At 17.8% G+C, this 22,853-nt stretch overlaps 3 protein-coding genes across 8 annotated transcripts; 2 read left to right on the top strand and 1 right to left on the bottom strand.

Moving 5' to 3' along the window:
- The first annotated feature begins 866 nt into the window (after nt 1-866).
- Nucleotides 867-2,476, top strand: LOC108002241 (leucine-rich repeat protein 1). The gene is made up of 3 exons (XM_017063802.3): nt 867-1,034; nt 1,162-1,982; nt 2,134-2,476. The coding sequence occupies exons 1-3, from the start codon at nt 867-869 to the stop codon at nt 2,360-2,362; spliced, it is 1,218 nt and encodes a 405-aa protein (XP_016919291.1). The 3' UTR covers nt 2,363-2,476.
- A 150-nt stretch (nt 2,477-2,626) lies between these two features.
- LOC108002242 (uncharacterized) lies at nt 2,627-6,063 on the bottom strand. Of its 4 annotated transcripts, none has more exons than XM_062080713.1 (5): nt 5,933-6,063; nt 4,884-5,030; nt 4,516-4,620; nt 4,116-4,445; nt 2,627-4,037 (listed from the first exon to the last, which is right to left on the bottom strand). In XM_062080713.1, the coding sequence occupies exons 2-5, from the start codon at nt 5,016-5,018 to the stop codon at nt 3,783-3,785; spliced, it is 825 nt and encodes a 274-aa protein (XP_061936697.1). In that variant the 5' UTR covers nt 5,019-5,030; nt 5,933-6,063; the 3' UTR covers nt 2,627-3,782. The 4 variants fall into 4 exon arrangements, with proteins under 4 accessions (XP_061936697.1, XP_061936698.1, XP_061936696.1 ...); XM_062080714.1 differs by lacking the exon at nt 5,933-6,063 and adding an exon at nt 5,317-5,686; XM_062080712.1 differs by lacking the exon at nt 5,933-6,063 and adding an exon at nt 5,495-5,605.
- Nucleotides 6,064-6,103: 40 nt separating this feature from the next.
- On the top strand, nt 6,104-22,071 carry LOC108002200 (phospholipid phosphatase 1). 3 transcript variants are annotated; one of them, XM_062080710.1, is made up of 7 exons: nt 9,553-9,756; nt 10,372-10,463; nt 12,582-12,744; nt 15,993-16,147; nt 16,806-17,029; nt 17,209-17,329; nt 18,174-22,071. In XM_062080710.1, the coding sequence occupies exons 3-7, from the start codon at nt 12,681-12,683 to the stop codon at nt 18,531-18,533; spliced, it is 924 nt and encodes a 307-aa protein (XP_061936694.1). In that variant the 5' UTR covers nt 9,553-9,756; nt 10,372-10,463; nt 12,582-12,680; the 3' UTR covers nt 18,534-22,071. The 3 variants fall into 3 exon arrangements, with proteins under 3 accessions (XP_061936692.1, XP_061936694.1, XP_061936693.1); XM_062080708.1 differs by lacking the exons at nt 9,553-9,756; nt 10,372-10,463 and adding an exon at nt 6,104-6,246; XM_062080709.1 differs by lacking the exons at nt 9,553-9,756; nt 10,372-10,463; nt 12,582-12,744 and adding an exon at nt 13,847-14,472.
- Nucleotides 22,072-22,853: the final 782 nt, after the last annotated feature.

Genomic DNA, 22,853 nt, shown 5'->3' with positions numbered 1-22,853 from the left:
TCAATTTATTATATTATTAATTTATTTCAATTATATAATTAATAGTTAATTATTAATTTATCAATTATAGCTTATTCAGTTAATTATAAATAAATAATTATTATATGATGAATGAAATATATGATTATTATGATTATTATTTGATAATTTATTATAAATATCTTTTTTTTCAATTATTTTCAGACTCTTAATTATGCTAATATGCGATTTGAAGTTTGAATTGATCTAAATTATTCGAAAAATAATTTAAATTTGGTATTTTATATTGTATTGTATTATATCAGGATTGGATAAAAGTCCAACATGGCATCATCACATTAATTTATAAAAATCCCTAAAAATTCATAACTTCGAATGCAAATAATTTTTAAATCACAAATGAATTTACAAATTCTGAATGTCAAAATTTAAAAATATATATAAAATTAGTTAAAAATTTTAATGCTTTTATTTAAAGTTTAAAGTTTTTAAAATTTAATCAAATATAATAATATAAATGAATTTATTTGTTTGTTTTTAAAGAAATTGAAATTTATATGGAAATAATTCATATATTAGTATTAATAGGTTAAAAGATATATTATATCTGGATCAGTTTCTTGTTTTTGTTGTGCGCGAAAAAACAATTTTTTTATTTTCTTATAATTTAAAAAATAATTAAAAAAACATTACAGTAGTAAAGTGATTATAATTAATAATCAAATATGTAATTAACAAAAATTAATTAAATTATAATAAATAATAAATTGATTAAAATATGTATCATGTAATTATTAATAAAAATATGTTAATAGAAATATTATGAATATCGTATATTTATTGAAATAATAAAGTGTTCTTTTTATTTTCTTTAAAATTTATTCAAAATGAAACTTCATTGTAACATAGAAATAAATAATAGATTATCTACAACAAATGTAGTAAGAAGAAAATCACAACGTTCCATTCTAGCAATTGGAAGGCAAACAGTAAAAAATACAGAGATTTATATATTTTGGCAAACATTACAAAATAAACAGGGTACTAAATATAAGGTAAATAATTGTTTTATATATATATATATAATAAATTATATTTAAATGTATATGTAAATGGCAATATTGTTATTTGAAATATATTTTTCTAATTTAAATATTTAAAAATTAAAAATTTTTTTTTCAGATTGATAATAATATTGATAAAATATTTACAAAATTTATTGATGAAGGAAAAGCTACAATTCGCTTTATTGACCCACCTCATGATTTGATTATTCAATCTGATACAATTCAGTTAAAAAGTTTCATTCATACTTTAAAACTTGGAATAACTAAAAAAATTAATCCTTCAATTCTTACTATTTCAAATTTGAATCCAAAATGTATGACTTTTGTTCCAAAAATTAAAGTAACAATTAACAAATCTTCTGAATATCCAACTTTAGAAGGTTTTCCAAGAACAACTGAAGAATTATATTTAATAGGATTAAATAGAAAATCATTTGACAGACAAATTTTAAAACTTCAGAGTTTAAGAATTTTAAATTTATCAAATAATCAGATTTCATCTTTGCCAAAAGAATTAGGAACATTACAACACCTACAAGAACTTATTTTATCACAAAATCGACTAGATCGAGCTTTAAAATGGTTGTGGTTAGATCAAGTTGCTATTAGATCTAATCTAAAATTATTAGATATAAGTAATAATTTATTACAAAAATTACCACATGAAATTGGAAAACTTGATAGTCTTGTAAATTTAAAAGCCAGTCAAAATATGTTATCATATTTACCTCAAAATCTTGGAAAATTGCATAATTTAAAATATTTGGATATATCGAAAAATAATTTACATTGCATACCTGGAAGTATGAGAAATTTACATCTCATTTCATTAGATGTATCAAGCAATTTATTTCTACCTACAGATTCATATTCTATATGTACAATAAATGTACCAAGTTTAACCGAATATGCAGCCAAGTCATTTCTGAAAACAAGGTTTGTATGAATTTTTAATTTTTCTTTAATTTGTATAGTTATATTAGTTAATTTTTATTTAATAAAATAATGAAAATTCAATAGAAAAATATATATTTATGTTTAAACTTTTAATAAATAAATTTAAAAAAAATTTGATTTCCTTGTGTAGATGTTGGTATGATGCAAGCATAATTCCATTTACACTGGTAAAATATTTGGATGAAGCAAAATATTGTGTCTGTGGTAATCCATGTTTTAATTATTACATAAGAAAATTTATGAAATTTAGTTTAAATACAATAGCAAATATTATAAAATCATCAGATAGTACTGTATTACCATTTGATTGTTATTTTTGTTCAAAAAAATGTATACGTTATGCAAAACAACAATATTAAATTAATTTATTTATGATAAAATATATTTATCTTTTTTTTGTATATTTTTATATAAAGATACTTATTTAGAGATATATTTTTAAATAAAATATTAAATGAATATTAAAAAAATTATTTATAAATTTTGTTTTATTTTTATCTATATTTTATATCCATAATTTTTATCTACATTTATTTATAAAAAAATTATATTTGAATGAAATTTATAAAATATATGAAATTATTGTCAGGATTGTAGGAAAAAATTAAAAAAAAAAAATAAAATGCATAAAATAATATAATAAATTTTATTGTGCAAAAAATAACTATAAATATAATTATACATACAGCAAATAAGAAAAAAATAAAATTCTCTCCATCTTGCACACAATTTCATGTATTTTATAAATATTTTAAATTTTAATTATTTAAATACATTTTGAAATATAATTTAAAATGTTATAATTTAAAATATAATATATAATTTAAATGTGTAATTTAGATATTCAGATATTAGATTAGATATTCATGCAAGATATTCATTTAATAGACCAATTTAATTAATTAGTAAATAAATTTAAATAATTAATAAAAATTATTTAAATATGTTTCATATGAAGTAAAGCATTTTAAATATTATATAAATTTTAAATAAATTTATAATACACTTTTTTGAATAAATTTTGTTCAAATATTTAAACAATTTTTATCAGGGAAAAAATTTAATACAAAGAATTAATTATAGAAATATTGAAAACTTATTTTAATAACAGAAAAAATTCTACAAAAAAAATAAAAATTCTGCAATGCAATAAATAAACAATTACATAATTTAGAAAATAATGATAAATAACAATAAATATTATATCATAGAAACAAATTAATAGAAGAATTTTGATAAGATAAAAAAGTAAAACTTTCTAATTAATAAAGTAGTAATTTTGGCCAAATAATATAATAAAATATATAAAAATAAAATATATTATTCAAATGTAATTTTTTTAAAAATATATATACTATAAAATTATATAATCAAAAATTGATATGATTATATATATATATTTATTTTTAAAATGTATATAAAAAATATATGACTCATTACATAAATATAATTTTTTTATACATTCGAAAAAAATTTTTATTTTGAAAAACAAGAAATATAATAATCATTGTTTAAAAAATGTTTTTGAAAAAATTATTTGATATATTAATTAATAAATTTACAAATATAGCCATATAATATAATACAAACTTCTTTAATTTAATGATATTCAATATTAAAAATGTCATTTTTTTTAATTTAATCTTATTCAATATATCAAATTTGTATGTAATGAAATAAACAGACAATAAATAAACTACTACTTAAAGTATTTACTTTTGAAAAGTTATTTTCTTTAAAGTTAAAAAAATATTATTTTTGAACATTAATATTATTTATTTATTTTTTATCTGCCATATTTTTTTTTATAAAATCAAAATCAGAGTCATCCATATTAATAAAAAATTGTCGTGATGTAACAACTTGTTTTTTACCTATGTGTGGTACACAAAAATCGATATCATTATATTTATTCTCATCTATATGACCATGAACTTGTAAAGATTGAACAAATACTTCTGGATCTTCTGGACATTGAATTAATTTCATAGTATCTTTTTGTAATAAATTATTCGATGAAAAAATATTTTGATTCTATTGTGTGTGTAAATATAAATTAATTATAATATTTGTATTAAAAATATAGAATGTAGAATGATTCTTTATACAGACCTGCAGATTGGTATTTTTAATTTTTATATTTTTACAATTGTTTGGTATTTGTAAATCATTTAATGATATTATATGGCTTTTTAAAAGACTTCTAATTACCGCATTTTTGTGAAGTCCACATTCTTTTAAAATATTTTCTTTATCCTCAATATCTTTATTATCAATATCATTTTTATTATCAGTTTTTAATATAGTAATTTGATTATGAATTTCTGTAGTTGAATTTTTACAGTCATGATTGTTAGATTTAATATTTAAACTAGCTTCCATTTGTCTAATTTTCCAATGATCTTGAAGATACTCATTTGAATAGTTAATACCATAATTAGCCTATAAATTAAAATCTGTTTGCATATCCTACATATTTATCATAGTTTCTAAATTTATAAATTATATTTACTTCTTTAATACTGGATGCAATTTCATTTTCATGTAATAAATACTTAGAAGGCGAAGTGTTATATATTTCACCACTGCTATCATTAGTATCATTAAAATCATATAACTGTAAATGATAATATTCAAGATAATTAAATATTTTTTCATTTATATATTTAGTGAATAATTATTTTATATTTTAATGAAGAATTATTGAAAATTTATTTTAATTATTATTTAATATATAATTGTTATTTAAGCTATATAATTGTAAATATTATATTTTTTTCATTAAAGAAATATAATTAATATAGGTATTATAATATATTATAAAATATATAAAAAAAATAAACTTGATTTTAAATATATTAAAAGAATATAATTACTAACATTTACATTTTGTGGAACTTTGATCTTTTTTAATTTTAGATTTTGTTCATAAGAATCTTTCCGACGTATGAATACAATATTTTCATCTGTTTGAGGTATTTGTGTTACTTTTTGAATTTCAGCATATAGATTCATTATAAAAATAACCTATAAATTAAAAAGTATAATTATAAATAAAAATATATTAAATAAAATATAATATAATTATTTATAAATTTTTTATATATAGTTTTATAAAATAATTTTTAGAGAATTTTTTATATTTTAAAATTTTCGTAAAGAAATATTACAGTTTTTTATATTCATTATAAATTGATTTGAATTAAAATGAAATTTAAGATAAAGAAAAAAAAGATAAAAGAATATAAAAGTGATGATAAATTAAAATACTTAATTCTTTATATAAAAATAAAATAAATAAAAAAGTACCCACATTAATTTTTTAAAAAAATTTTTAATAAATTTTATATAGCAAGAAAAATCTTATTAATTATATAATATTATAATATAAAATTAATCTACTATATTCTTATACTTTCTTTTCACAATTTAATTAAATAATATCACTTTGTTATCAGATAATATCAAACAAGGTTAAAGCTTGACTATACCAGTAACTGTATTATTTAAATATAATTCGTAATAGTTTTTATATCATGGATCATAAGTAAATATTTTTGATTTAACTAATTAAAAAATTACGAGATAATCTAAAATATTTATGTAAATATTTCTAATTCTTGAAATTTAAAAACGAAATTTATATATAATTTCATTATTTTTATTATTTTAAATTTCAAAAACTTATTTTCATATTAAATATGTATATAGTATATGTAGATTATATATATAAATATTGTGTATATAAATATTGTAATATGTTATATATCATTATGCATTATGTTATTTAAATATTATTAAAAAATATATAATCATTAAATATTTTTGTCTTTATTTTTTTATTTGTTTATAAAATATGCCTTTTATTTATAATATTTAAAATAAGAGTAATGAAAAATTAACATTTTGTTAAAATTTTACTCATTTACATTTTAACAGTATTTAAGAATAGAATAAATATATAAATCTTTTAAATAATTTATTTTTTCTATTATTCCAAACTTTGTGGTTGAATCATCAATGACGCTATTTTAAAGCAGTGTTTGTCAGTGAACTGTCAATGAGACAGTTTTGAGAGTGTCAATTGTATTTATACATGAGTTATTTTTTTTTTTATATTATTACGATTAATATTGATTTTTAATATCAGAAATATATAGTTAATTTGTAATGTTTCATAAGTAACATTTTTTTTAAACTATTCATCACTAGAAGAAATAATTTCTACACGTGGACAATGCAGGTTAGAATTTAACTATATGTAAAATTAATTAAGGTTTAAATTGATTTGTTTTTTAACTATTGCTATGTATTTATATATATATATACATATATATGTATATATATATATTTGAATATTATATTATTGCGTATAGAAAAATATTTCATTTTTTTATATATTTTTGTAATTATGTTAATTGATAATAGAGGATAATTTAAAAGCAAATATTCATGTAAAAAGATTTATTTTATATTTATAAAAATTTTTATATATTAATATGTAAAAATAAAAAATATATTATAAGTTATTTTCAATTTAAATAGATTAGTATGCAACAAGTTTAGAATAAATTTATTGAGTATAAAAAAATGGGTTCGAAATAAATAATATTATTGAATAACATTATTAATAATATTATTAAATAATAGTTACTTGAAATTTTTTTTTCATTCTAATTGATTCAATTCTAATTATTCTTGTAAAAGATCAATTTCTCTTGTAAAACATCGACAAAATAATGGAATTAAACATATTTTTGATTAAAAATTATTAACATATTAAAACACGTTAATTAAAAATTAATATAAAAAATTCATAAAAATTCATTAGAAATAAGAATAAAATGAGAATTCAAAAAAAGTTCATCAAAATTAAAGAGAATTAATAAAAAATTCGTAATAAATTAAATTAAAAAAGTAAATTTTTCATAAATTCTATAATTATAAATTATAAATAAAAAATATTTTAAAATAATTTAAATTAATTATAAATATTACTCAATTGTTTTTATACTTCAATAAATAAAAAATTTTTGTTATGTTAATTATATTAATTGCCTTAATACATACTTATAAAATATTCTAATATTAAATAATCTTATTATTTTATCATTGACAATGCATTATATTTTTAATTTCAATTATTTATTATATTTATTATATTTATTTATTATATTATATTTATTATATTATTAATTTCAATTAATAAATAGATAATAAAAAATAATCAATATTTTAATTTTTTTTAGAAAAATCTTTAAAAAATATATCATCTTTATATCAGATTTATATTTTTCTAATATTTTATATATATTTCATAGATTTTATTTTTGTATATTAGAATATTTCATATCACGAATATTATAAAGTTAATATAAAAAATAAATATTGTTTAATTATTATTATGTTATTATATGTTAATTATTATATTTTAAATTTTACTAATATTAGACGTAAAAGAAATTTATACATGAAATAACATTTAAACATCTATAGAATTTTGCAAATAAGTAAAATGTATGTACTTTGTTTATAATAAATAAATATTTTCAAAAAAATATTTCAAGAAAAATAATTGAAAGCTATTTAAGATAAGAAAGATATATACATAATTTTCTTCAAGAAAGAAAAAAGACTCTTATCATATTTAATGAAATTATTAAATTAATTAATACTGCTCGATTAAGATAGCTAAGTTATGATAATATGATGAGAAACAATAGATTCGAATTATTTGATAAATATAGATCTTTATATATAAAAAAACTAACAGGATAAACAGTAAAAAATATATAAATTGTTATTGTATTTAAAATTTTAATTATAATTTCTTTTCTAAATCTAGAAGTTTTCTAGATCATAACTATTAGTATAATTTATTTTCTTATGTATTCTTTCTTATGTATCCTAATTTTCGTCTAAAAAGTTTAAATTTAAAAGTTTACGCTTTTTTGTTTTCTTTTATAAGATATTTTTTGAGATATTAAATCATTTCTATTTAAAAAAACAATATATAAAATAAGTAAAAAAAAAAAAGATATGTATTGAATATTTTTCTGAGAATTTTTCATAGAAATTCCCCCAAAATTGGTATACTGACAGACTCAATATGATTCAATTCCTTATAAATATACTATATGTGATTCATTTTCTAGAATTATTGTCGATTGATTTCTATTTATGGTAAGTATTTGTAACCTATAAATCTATAAACTTTATAAACCTTGTAACCTTATAAATCTTAAATATCCGCATTCCATATTAAACATTAAGCTTAAGAATGAACTTACGTTTCTAAATACATGTATGTATATATGTCATTCATGTGTTAATCAAATTTTAATAAAAAATTTTTTATTAATTATATTGATTCATATTTAATATTATTTTAAAAATTATAATTTGCAATTATAATGTAAAATTATTATTTATTACATTCATACATTCTATATCAAATGTATATAACTGATTTATGCATAGACTACAGATATGGAATAATAAATAAAAATAAAATAGTAATAAAAAAATTTTTAAATTTATTTGAATTATATATCTAATATATATGAATTATATATTATTTATTTGAATTTAATATATATATTAAAAATAAATAAATGTTTTTTAAATGTTTTTTTATAAAATACTATTATTTTTTATTTTTTTTATATTTTAATTAAAAATTATTAATTTAATTACTTTACTTTAATTGACATTTTTTTTATATATTATTATAAGTTAACCGTTAACTTTTAAATTATATATATATATATATTAGATGTAGAAATTATTATATATATATATATTATAATTAATATATTATCATTTTGTCATATCGTATAAAAAATTAAAAAAATAATATTATATGATATGCAGAAATCGAATAATTCGAAACAAATAAAAAGAAAATTAAATTAATTAATTAGTAATTCAAATTTTGCTTTTTATTTAATATATTTTATATTTTATTTAATATATTCTCAATGATAAATATTACAAATATCATGAAATGCTAAACATTAACAAAAAGATTCATATATACGAATGTTAATTTTAACTTTTTTCTTTTTATTATGTATTTCGATGAAGAGAATTGTAACATATTTGAATATGATGAAATTAAATTCAAAAAAGTTTCAACTGATTGTCAGATATTATTTTTTAATGGATATTATCTATGTCAAATATTTTGAATAAAATTACATTATTTCGTTTATTTTTGGATATCTTATCGTTCGTCTTGATGGTGGTATTAAAACGTTTGTAGCACATATGAAAACCGCACCACACGTGTCGAATTCTTTCATTGGTTGGTCCATGGAGGGGACAAGAGGGTGGGTAGAACATTTAATTGCAAGGGAAGTCGTTGATTGAAGACGAGGTATACGCCAGTTGTGTTTCACCGTTGCTTCGAGTTGAACCGTTCTTTCATATTTTTTAATAAAATGTGTCGTTAGTTTCAGATATATATATATATATGTATAAAAAGACAGTTTTTGATTTTAATAAATTTTTTATCCTCTATTTTTAATTCATATAAAATAACAAATTGTTTGAATTTTCCTTGAAAAATAGTGTTATTGCATATTTATAGTGTTTAACATTCTAAAGTTTTTTATAATTTCAATATTTGCGATATTAAAATATAGTTAATCATTTTAAAATAATAAAGATTAAAATTTATTATCAATGTTTCGTTAAATCAAAATTGAACGATGACGAATCCGTCTCGTTTTCTTCTTTTTCAACCTATGAGGTCAGACATTTACTTTGTAATTTATGAAACCATAATTTTAATAAAATACATTTTATATGTGTTCAAAAAAAAGGGAGGGAAACAATATATTTTATTCCAAATTATCATTTTTAATCATTTTTTTCTTTCAAATTGAAAATGAAAAAATTTTTTTGATTTATTATTAATGTTATTATTATTATTTGAAATATGATTGATAATATTATTATTTGAAAATATCGTATTATATATTATATATATATAATGTATAATAAACAATATTATATAAGGTTTTATTTATTTCTTTGTATGTCTTTATTTCTTATATGTTTTTATGTATTTCTTAGGTATGAATCATTTACTCTTCATAAAAAAATAATAGATAATAAAATATAATTGTAATATTTTCTCTTTTCTTAATTTGAATAATTTATTGAAATATTATATTTAATCGATTATTTTTCGATTTTAATCGATTTTTTACTTGAGATATTTGTCATTTGTTTATTTTTAATAACCAATGTGTATTGTATACATTGATAACGTTATTGATAAAATTTTTATCATTCACTTTTATCTATTTATTTCCTTCTACTACTGATACAATTATTACTGATGAATATTGGAAATACAAAGCGTGAAGATTGATTATGTGTCAGTGTTTGAATATTTTCGTGACCGACTGAAGGTGCTTCATATAAGAATAGAATATTGTCTCAAAAATAAAGGTTCGTAAGTTAGAATCTAATAGTTCGTGCTATCATGTATTTATATAAAATTTCTCTTTATTCTTTTTTCTTTTATTTTCATTAAAATGAATAGATAAAAAAATATATGATGTGAAAAAATATAAAAAAGATAACATCATATATTTTATATGTTTATATATATTGAATGTATAATGTTTAAATATACTAAATTTTAAAAGATAAATTTTAAATATTAATAAAGATTAAATTATCTCAAGTATATTGAATAGTATATTGTGAACTATAATATTTTCCTGCCTGCTAAGTTTCACTTTTCCTCTTAATTAATTTAATAGTAGTACTTGGGTTAAAAAATGCTTATGTTCCCCTTTGAAAATGCGGATGTGCTATCATGTTTTTCAATCAAGTTCCATTAATCGACGTTTTTGAAGCCTCGACCTAATTAATAATAATTCTTTATGTTCTTATATTTTTTTGGTTTTGCAAAACTTAATTAAAAATTTTCTCCAATTAATAATTTTGAATAATTTTAAAAATTTTGTATAAAATAAAATTTAAATATAAACAATGCTTTTATTTTTATAAAACTTTTAAGATGAAAAATTCCTTATATTTTACAAGTAGAATATTTAATATTTCTAAAACTTTTTTTTCTATCAATAATGTTTTAATATCAATATTAAATATTTAATATTTTGGATATTATGATTCTCTTAAAACGAACTTCCCTATATATAACATATGTATTCCGTCTCCGTAAGATTAAATCATATGTATGTATTTTTCCAAGAAATAAAATTCAATGAAATGAAATATCATTCAAATGAAATATCTTTCTTTTTAAAAATTTAAAAAAATTTTAAGTTTCTTTTTAAAAAATTTTTGTTTGTAAAATAAGATTTTAAAGCATATATTATACAAAACTTATTCGAAAATATATGCAAAAATCGAGATTCGTTCATAAACGTCATCCAATATTTCTTCATTATGTATAATACTGTGTATATTTTTAGGTATAACTATACTCATTCCTATTAATAAAATACACTGTTTTTTTTTATTATTTCTATTTTATTTCCTTTATTTTAACATCAAATATGAATATTTCTTATATTTTTAGATATACTCAAATAAGTTTTTTTAATTCGAATAATAATCAATATAATTTGTATTCAATTGATGATTATTAATAAGAGTTATTAGTAGCTGAAATTAAAAACTATGTAAATTAGTATTTAAATGAATTTAAATTAATGTAAATTTAATAATCCAACTTTATTTTCATGTTGCATATAGCATTGGTAAATATGAATTCAAAAAGATTATATCTTAAATTGTCATCTGTTCAATTAAGTGTTTAATGATGTTCTAGAAGATGACAATTATTAATTGTTTTCATACTTTCATAGAATCCATTACTTCGTTATTGAATAAACTTTACATTATTTTTTAAGAATAGTCTCTTATTAATTAAAAAAAACTTCTCTAAATAAAAATAACTATTGAAAAATTATTAATTTCTGAAATTAAATTATCGGTTCTTATTTATTTATTTATAACATTATTCATATTTTATTCATATTGAATATTTATTTTAATTTTGTTTAAATTCAAACAAAAACAACTCTAATATAACTTTGATATAAAAATATATAATTATATCTTTTTAAAATTTAATTTTTAAAGTCACATTATAAAAATATTTTAAACATCATTAAAGTAATAATAATTGAAAAATCATTGAAATAATAATGAAATAAACATTGAAAAATAATAAATATATACTATAGTATAATATATTATATATTATATCTCAATGACATATTTAATTATTACTATATGAATTGTGAAATTTAAATTGATAATACAGAATACAATTCAATAGAAAAAATCGTTAAAGTATTGTCAGAGAATGAAAAATTATACGAATTTTTTGCCCTATTTTTTGTCATATAGCGTATTTTTCGACTATCTCTTTAATATCCTTCTATAATCATTTTATTAAAGAAAAATGTAATTTATTTATTTCGAAAATATATAAATTTTAAAATTATTATTTTATATCTAATTCAATATTAATGAATCAAATACAATTTATAATTATCAAAAAATATCATTGTCTTTATATTTTTCCAGAGGTCAACGGAGCAATTGACTCGTTGCAGTACAGGAACGTTAGAAGATATTTTGGATAATTCAAACGGAATAACAACCCGAACTGTCTCTGAAAAGATCATGAGTATCTGTAAAAACACTACGCGTTGGATATTAGTTTTCGATGTGTTTCTCGCTTTATCAGGTTTGAATACGTTTCTTTTTTTTTCTCTCTCTTATTCTTATATTTAATTATAAAGTATAAATTAGAATGATTGTATTTTAAAATTTATTATTAACTATGCAATTTTAGAAAATATTTTAAGAATAAATTGTTTATATATCAATATTATATTTAATATATTTAAATATAATACGTTATCCGATTATCCGCACACTAGAAACGAATCGTGCATGCAATGAGAGTTGGCTGGAAAGAAAACCACGAACCATGTAATATAATACTATATGAGTCGACTGTCTGCTTAGAATTTTTCCGGGCGTGTCGCATTAAATAACTTAATACACATATACGCACATACGGTTAATGAACTGTGTTGCAATAAAATGAATCGTGTTATTATTAAAAAATATATAAAATTTTTTAATGAACTGGTCGATCAATGAGATTAATTGACTTCAATGATTTTGAAATATGTAGTCAAAGATATCTTCTATTTTAAACAATTTTGTCTTATAGATATATCGGATAATCGGTTTTAGTTTTCCAGATGTAAAAGTTCTTCTAAACTTATCGAAAAAAATACTCAAGGATTTTCTGTTTAAAGAAAACTTCACATAAATACTTAGTGACTTTAATGCGTAGACGTAACTCTCCCTTTGCATCTTTATCTAAAAAAAAATAACCTAATTCAATCTATCCTTGAATTCCTTGCAGGAATGTAGGATGATTAAATAGGATTAGATTTTTCTGGATAGAAAGGATAGGAAGGAAAGAAATATTTTGTTGTTCTTTCGTTTATGCATTAATTTAAAAATTTTTTTTTTAAATTTTTAAAAATTTAATGAATTATTTCAATATTTATTGAAATATTTGTGTAATAATTTTTTCACAATATACAACAATTAATTAATTGCTGATCAATCTGATGGTGAAACAGATTCATTGACGTAACGATTTAACGCATATCAGTTGTACATGCATGCACATTAAAAATTGATTTTTAAAATTAATGTTATAATAATCTGTTAAAAAATTGATATACTATTATCGTACACGGTCACACGTGTTTGTACGTCTTTTTATCTTATCTATTGAATTTATTTATCAATTTTTTTTACAATAATTAAATTATATAGTATGTGACAATATATTAATATAATCTATAATATATCAAGATAATTTATCAAGAAAGTATTCATTTCTTTTTTTACATTTAAATATCAATTAAATTTAAGAAGAAATTTCAAAGAAATTTAAATATCAATTATATTGCGATTTAAACTTTTATATCGAAAGAACAATTGCTTGATCATCGTGAGAAGTGATACAATATCGTCAGTTATACGCATGCGTTTCAGTTGAATGTATATTTAGTGTATTGCTTCACGTAACAAGGGCACAGTACCGTGTGTGACATTGAATCTACCGGTATTCGAAGTGAGAGGATTCCTCTTCTTCTTTCTCTCTGTTTTCTCCCCCCTCTCTATTATTATCCTTCCTTATTTCTCTTCCTTCTATTTATCTCTATTCCTCCCCTTCCCCTTCTTCATTTATTTATTTTTTTCTTTCTCTATTATTCTTATTTTTCTTTTTTTTTATTTTTATTTTTATTAAATTTAACGCTAATTCTTTATAATTACGTACTAAATTTGCATAACATGGACAAGAGTAAACGTGAGAGAAAAGTAGCTTCACGATGGAGAAATTTTAAACGAATGCTGTTAATTAAACGAAATTTATATTGTCTCAGTAAGTATCAAACGAAACTAAAACAAAACATATCATGATTTTTCTAGATATGACATGTATTTTTCTAGATATGATATGTATTTTCCTAGATAAATAGGTATATATTTCTAAATAGATATTTAAAAACTTATATATAAGAAAGATTTCCAAATTCGTAGAAAATTTAAAAAATTATGAAACTTTAATAATAATATTATATAAATATCCCCAAAATTTTATAATTTTTTGAATTTTCTAATTAAAAATTTTCTTTAATTTGGCAAGGATTTTGTATTTAAAATTTTATACTTCTTCGTATCTATACTATAAAAATTAAAAATCACGAAGATATATAATATATTTATTCAAATATATTTAAAAAATTCATCTAAAAAGATTTTTATTAAAAAAAAAAAATTACATAATTGAAAATTATTTTATTATTTAAAATTTTAAAATTTATTTTATTAGAATATTATTTTATTATTATTAATATTATTTTATTAGAATTTTGTAATTAAAATATTTAGAATTTTATAATAAAATTTCTTTTAATTAATTATGAATAAATTACAACAAAATTATCATAATATTAACAAAGTTTTTTTATTATATTTTTCTAAATATTATATTTTTTTAAATTTATATATATAATTAAACATATATAAAAAAATTATTCTTTTTTATTATATTATTCTTTTTTTTTTTCTTTAAAGATTATTAAAAATATTCGTGAATTTATATAATTTTCATAATTTTTTAAATTAGAAATTATTAATAATGTGGATGCTATTATAATAAAATATTAAATTAAAAATATATATAAATAATTTTTCAATTGATAAAAATAAAAAAATTCAAATATAATCGAAATAAATTAAAATATATTGCATTTTATGTTATATTAATAATATTTCCTATCTTTATCTATTATATTCTTGTATTATTATATAATGTTTCTAATATTAGGTATCGATTAAAATTTTTTTATATAATTAAAAATAACATTGAAATTATAAATATAAATGTTATTTAACATTTATACATTTATACATGCATAAATTTGAATTGTAAAAGATAAAAAAATTAAGCATTTTAAAATTAGAATTGTTAATGAATAAATGAGTAATTTCAATTGATTATTTGACATTTGTTTATTATGTCGTATATTATGTAAATAATGATTAAATTATTCTAACAAGTTGTATGTTGTTTATTTATGATATTATTTATGATAAAAATATATTTTTAATAATTTTAATAATGATTAGTAAAAAAAAATGTATTTAAATCTTTATATCTATTTTAATTTATATTTATATTTTATATTTTATATTTTATATTATATTTAAAATTAAACATAATTTATCCAGTATATCACTTTTCTTTCGCGCATTATTCATAAGTGTATATGTATTACATAAAAATTATAAATTGTTTAATAAAAATTTTTCTGTGAAATTTCCTCATATTGTTAAACTTTATAATTTTTTATTTTTATCGTCATTTCTAATTTTTAATTATATCATTATATATTTCAGTTATCGTACTTCTAGGAGTATTGGAATTCAGAGCAGTTCCACGACAATATATTGGCTTTTATTGTAATGATCCAAAAATTTCTTTCAAGTTCAAAGGAGATACAATTTCTAATTCATTTTTAATATTTGGATGTCTTTTAATACCAATTATAGTGGTATGTAAATCAAGCTAAATTTATATCATCGAATTTATATTAGAAAATTTTTTATTGTCAAAAAATTTTGGCAATTATTAAACAGATTAATAATTTAGATTTAAATAATTATTTACTATGTACTAAATCGAAACAATGGATTGGATAGAACATGAGAGTTAAATATATATATATGTAAATATGTAAATAACATTTATATGAATAATAATAGTTATATATTAAATATAATTAATAAGAAATAAAAATAGTTTAGAGGAGAAGGAATTATTTAATTGTATTCAAATTTTATTAGTTACATTTCCGTGTATGCGAAAACAATCACAATTGAAGATTTTGAATTAAAATATGACTGTGAATTTCATTAATCTCATTATTAAAATTTATAAAATAAATTAAAATAAAGATATCGTAAAATAAAAAGTTTTTAAATAATAAACATATAATTGATAATAATTATTATTATAATTAATAATAATTACTTTTAATATATTTTTATAAAAAAATATTAAGCGTTTATATTATAACTATCAATTATAACATATATTATATATATTATAACTAAAAATTATAAATGCAATTACATAATTGCAATTTGATAATATTTCTGTTTTTAAATATATACAATTCGTAAATAACGTTTTATTTTATTTATTTTTAGATGTGGATAGCTGAATTTGTATGTTATCCTGCAAATAGTTATGCTACTGAATTAGGATATGTTGGTTCGAGAGCAAAACAAATATGGTTATGGTATAGACAATTTTTAATTGGATCTGTTAGTTTATTGTTTACATGTGAAGTTATAAAAACTGTAATTGGCGAACCAAGACCGCACTTTTTGGATACCTGTAAGCCACGAGAGGCTGAGAATTGTACCGATGGGTAAGCATTTTTTTATTCATAACAATACGAAGTTTTATATATATATATATATATATTTAAAACAAGAATTAGATTTAAAATATTATGAAATGATATTATATACATATATATAAATAAAAGTAAATAATTATTACAAAATATATTATTATCTAATATATCATTTTTGTGTTTTATTTCAGATATGTGGAAAAATATACATGCACAAATACAAATGTTTCAGACTGGAGTATCTTAGATTCTAGCAGATCATTTCCATCTGGTCATTCTTGTCTTTCCATGCATACAACTATTTTTATTATAGTAAGTATTTACAGAATATATATATATACCAATTTGCATATAACTATAATATATATTTATATATTATATTTTGAGATATATTTTACTGTCACTTAAATTAAATTTATGATTTTTAAATAAAAAAATATCATTTTTATAATTTTTATAGTTTTATAAGTAATGGAATAATATTTTATATTATTTACATTTATAATTGTTTGCATTTCGTTAAAATTTGCATTTATCTTTAATATTTATTAATATGAAATAGTAATAGAAAAAGAACTCTGGATATTTTTTGTTTTTAATAGAATAGAAATCTTAAGTTTGAAATATTTATATTAAACAATATTTAATTAATTTTATAAAAAATAATGGGAATTTAGAAAATAACTTTTTTTTACAATTAATAATATTGTTAATTTATTAAAACATTTTCTTTTTAAATTTTCAAAGTTTTTTCATGTAATTTTTTTCAAATAAACACTTGCACATTATATAGGACTTTGTTATCGGTAATTATTTGCAGATATCACATGTGTATGATATGAGCCACTAAGTAAGTATATATATATGTATATAAATGTACGTCATTTCGCATGATTTACATCAAACGTGACATTCGATTTTTTAGATGATTATTTCTTATTATGATTATTTCTTATTATTTTATCATGAATATCATTTGGATGATATATTTATTTTATTATAAATTATTTTATTCTTTTTTGCTTGAATATAAAATAAAATTATTTTGCAATTATTTTTATTTGTGGAAGTAAATATAAAAATACTTATTGCTTTCTTCTTCGCTGTTCGAAACTTTTTTTTTATATTATTAGAAAAAAATATTTTTCTGTTATAGTGCTATATACAGCGCCGTTTGCCAGATCGCTCGGTTATGCTAAAACCGTGGTTACAATTGTTGATGTGCATGTGGACCGTAGTATGCTCATTAACCAGACTTGTTGACAATAGACACCACTGGTGGGATGTACTCGCAGGCATCATTATGGGTTTTATTTGTGGCACAGTAATTGTTAACGTACTGTGTTGTAAGTTTCATATAAATCGAAAAATCTCACAAATTTACTGTGAAAATGGACAAGTTAATATTGATTATGAAACAAAGCAAAACGGCAAAAAACTTTTACACGAAACAACAATTGATCTTTCAGAAAATCGTGAATTAAAAAATGTTAAGTCATCGACATGGAAGGAATAAAAATAAAAAATTCAATTTGCAAAAGAAACATTCGAAAAAATTATATATATTTTTAAAAACGTTTTTTTTATATAAATTTTCTAAATTATTAATGGAATTCTATGCATTACACAAAGTAGATACATTTTAATTATATTTAAAATTTAATTCTTCTTTATTTTATTCATAAACATTTGAGAAAAAATTACATGTTGTAGTTTGTATTGATAAATTTATCATTATATATATTTAAGTACATTTAACATACATTGTCATAATTTAAAAATTTATTTTAAAATATTTCTTAATTATATAATTATTATTTAAATTATAATGTTTTAATTTTAATATTCAGAAGTATTGATTAACTGTATTTTTGAATTATTGATTATCATTTTTATTAAATAATTAAAAATTACAATTTTTTAGAAACAAAAAGAAATTAAAAACAAAAAAACAACAATAATAATAATAAACACTAATAATAAAACTTTTTCAAATGTTTCTTTTTTTTCAAAAAGTATTTTCTTGCAATTTAATGTAATGAAAAATATTAAGCAAAAACAAAACTTTTTTAACATATCAAATTAATGTAAAGAACAAAAAAGAAATTCTTCTTATATTATAAAAAATCTATTTAAATAGTTAATTTCTCATTTTTTATATTTATATTATATTTTTGACATGATCATTAATTTATATATTAATGATCACGCATGTTATAGTATTGGTTAAAGAGATTTAATTCTAAGAATAATAATTCAATCTAGAAAATATATAAAACAAAATATATAAAATATAAAAATTCGAGAAATTTTTTTATAATAAAAATTAATATAATATTTTTATTATTGAAAACAAATAAATATTAACATCTTTGAATAAATAATTTAATTTTCTAGATTTTATCAAATATTTTAGTAATAAAATATTCTCATTTTAATAAAATTAATTCTGCAATTTTAGAAAAATTGTTAATGAACAAAATATTAAAATTAAATTTCAATTTACAATTTTAATTTCCTATAAGATTTGAAAAGAAACAAAAATCTATTATGAATTTGATTATAATTTTATATTAAATTATATTAAATAATTTTATATTTTTTCTACAATTTCTCTTTTTTTCTTGATATATCAACAAATAATTTTTTTTCTAAACGTACAATTCAATGAAAATTTAATTCAGTTAAAAAAATATTTATAAAGTATCTAACTTCATTGATTTCACTGATCTTGAAATATATTATTAAGATCATTTAAACAATTTCGTCCATAGATATAAGTGCTGCAAAGCTTTTATTATAAAAATTATAATTATTTTTATTGGGAAAAGTATTTTATATAATAGTACTAATCGTAATTTTAAAATTTGAAATAAATTCGAATTAGATTCTGGCGTATTCAGGTTATTTTAAGTATAATAAGTATAATAAGATTAACTTTGAATAATAAATAAGAAAGGTTTCAATGGCCTTGTTATGATGTTAGGTCAATGTCTTGAGTAATTTCATTTTTACATTCAAATAAAATAATTAATAAATCGTGTTATTAGTTTAAAATACTAGTTTATAAGAAATACTAAATATAAGTAAAACACATTTATCATGAGTATAAAACTCATATTTTGTTTGTAATATGTATTACAACCTAAAAGTACAAAGTTTTGCAAAATAAAGAGTACATTGTAGGTATGTAAAAATGAATCTCACAATGAAAATTATTCAATCTAATCATATAGAAATAATTTGAAAAAAAGATTTTATATTTCAGATTTTGTAAAATTTTCTTTACTATTTTTTAATATTACTCCAAACAATGTTATTATTTAATTTTACTAATTTTTTAATGTGTTTTTTAAAAATTTTTTAAAATTTTTTTTTATTTTATAACATTTTTTTTAATCATTTTCTATTTTTAATATTACCAAATTTTTATCCTTAATTTATCTTTTTATTATATTCAAATCTGACGAACGAAATAATTTTTTCTTGATTATCGATTATAATAATTATTTTTTTATACTTTTCTGATGGATATTTTCCAAAGTTTTTGACAAAGTTTTTTCCGTGATTTATTTTAATTTCATTATAAATATCGATTATCATGATTGTTTAAAATCTTTTTCTACTTATTTTTATTTTATTCGATATAAGATTTTCATTTTGCTATTTTTTTTAAAATATACGGTGCGTTTATGAAATTATATATAAATTAGGTATAATTTATATGTAATATAATAATATAACAAATAGATCGTATATAGATGTAATATCATATATGAAGGTCATTGAAATCGTTGAATACAATCATTTTGTAAATAATTATTTTTAATTCTTTAAGACATTAATTTGATCAATATCATATTCTGAAGTTTTAGATTTATTATACCTTTATAACATTCCAAATCTTGCATTTTTATTTTTATTTCGATTAAATATTTTATCAGTAATAATACTATATTAATAATAATGATTATTGTGATTGCAATCTATTTAAATAAATATCAAAATCGTGATGCTATAGTGATTAAAAAAAATAAAAATATGTAATATATTAAACATATAAATATATTTCTTACACTGTATTATATTAAATACATTTGTAACATTGTATTAGTATATACAAATAGTAAATTATTTTTTAAGAAAAATTAGAAATAAATTGTTAGTTCTATGGTATGTGATGCTCAAAACTTCTCTGGTCAAATTTATATTTTATAATATTTAAAAAGTCAGAAACAAATTCTTGTGCTAAAAAATATGATAAAACAACATTAAATTCAGAATAAAAAATAAATTCTATTTATACATACACACCTTAATTATTTTTATTTTTTATTGTTTTTTAAACATATTATTTGCTACTATATTTTTGGTAAATTTTTCATATTAAATGACTTGATATTAAAAGTTTTTATGTTTTTAATGTTTATTTTTATTATTGTATATGATTTGTATATGAAAAACAAGTCTTATTGATAGATTAAAATAAGATCTAGTGGAAATAAAATATGTATATTTTGGAATTTAACAAAATAAGATTCATATTTTTTTTATAAAAAAAAAAATTAGAAATTATTATTATTATATTCAAATCCAGAAATACCTAACTAGAATAATAGTAAAATTACATATACATTCCAAAGTCCATTTATTAATTCCATAGTTCATAAAAAAATAATTTTTTAAGTAATTTACGATTTTACATGTGATTTTTATGTATTATTTTTACATTCCAGTTGCAGCTATGTTATTTATGTATTTAATATTAGTATATGATTATAAATAGTTATTATATAAATATGTATGTATAATATTTTTTTTTTGCAAACATCAGAAATTGCACCTTTTATAATTGAATATCTTTTATTTTATGTAAAATTTTGTTAATTTGTCAAATAAAAAAAATAAGAACGATTAATATAAAAAAGAAAAAATAAGAAATGTAAAATAAATTTTTTTATGTAAAATTTTATGTATTCGCATTTTATAATCATATTTGTGAATTTTACAATTGTATAATTTAAATATTGTATCCAATAAACTTTTTTATATTATCTATTTTTTATTATTAATATTATTATATTATTCCTTATGCACCGATATGTTAAAATTTTATTTCTAATCTTATCTTATCTAGTACCTTATATTTATCTTTATAATTATGTACTGAAAGCAAATTTTTTAATATTATTTTTAAAATTTTCTTTTTTCAGAATAATAAAATTTCTATGGCATTTTATATAATGAATACAATAGAAGAAAAAATAGAGAAAAAATAGCAAACAATCGTAACCTAACATTACATGTTACATGATAATTAACAATCTCATCATTATTTAATCAATTGATTAACTTTGTTAGATCAACTGATTTGTTTCTCAAGTACGAGATTTAGATATGAAATATGCAATAAATCATTGGATTAGTGATGTTATTAATAATTTGTTGATATTATATAGAAAAATTCTGTTTCACATTTATGTAAGATTTTAAATAATGAAAATGATTGTATAAAAATCTTAAAAATTAGAAATTATAATACTTTGATATATCATATTTCTTTTTTTTTTACAAATAACGAATAAATTATTTTGAAACGAAAACATGTTTCTAAAACAATGATAATTTTACATAATAATACATAATAATTTTATTCGAGAAAACTTTTGTCCTTATTTATGCGTGTTAATTAAAGAAAAAAAAGAAAAAACTTATTATCAATTAAGATCTTTATCTATCGTTCTATCCACAATTGCTTAGAATAACGATCATTAAATGTAATCATATTACGCGATCAGAAGTAGTACAAAACTACTACATAGAAAGTTTGCCATAT

This window comes from Apis cerana, linkage group LG10 (assembly GCF_029169275.1).
Source record: "Apis cerana isolate GH-2021 linkage group LG10, AcerK_1.0, whole genome shotgun sequence".
Classification (NCBI taxonomy): Eukaryota; Metazoa; Arthropoda; class Insecta; order Hymenoptera; family Apidae; genus Apis; species Apis cerana.
The sequence above is the reverse complement of the archived record's forward strand: the minus strand, read 5'-3'. Positions and strand labels throughout refer to the sequence as shown.

Coding starts and splice junctions, on each gene's coding strand:
- LOC108002242 (XM_062080713.1), bottom strand. CDS start 5,018: ATGAATCTATATGCTGAAATTCAAAAAGTAACACAAATACCTCAAACA. Junction 4,621..4,883: donor AAGTTCCACAAAATGTAAAT/GTTAGTAATTAT, acceptor TATCATTTACAG/TTATATGATTTTAATGATAC. Junction 4,038..4,115: donor TTAAAAATACCAATCTGCAG/GTCTGTATAAAG, acceptor CACACACAATAG/AATCAAAATATTTTTTCATC.
- LOC108002241 (XM_017063802.3), top strand. CDS start 867: ATGAAACTTCATTGTAACATAGAAATAAATAATAGATTATCTACAACA. Junction 1,035..1,161: donor AACAGGGTACTAAATATAAG/GTAAATAATTGT, acceptor TTTTTTTTTCAG/ATTGATAATAATATTGATAA. Junction 1,983..2,133: donor AAGTCATTTCTGAAAACAAG/GTTTGTATGAAT, acceptor TTCCTTGTGTAG/ATGTTGGTATGATGCAAGCA.
- LOC108002200 (XM_062080708.1), top strand. Junction 12,745..15,992: donor TGTGTTTCTCGCTTTATCAG/GTTTGAATACGT, acceptor TATATATTTCAG/TTATCGTACTTCTAGGAGTA. Junction 17,030..17,208: donor GCTGAGAATTGTACCGATGG/GTAAGCATTTTT, acceptor GTTTTATTTCAG/ATATGTGGAAAAATATACAT.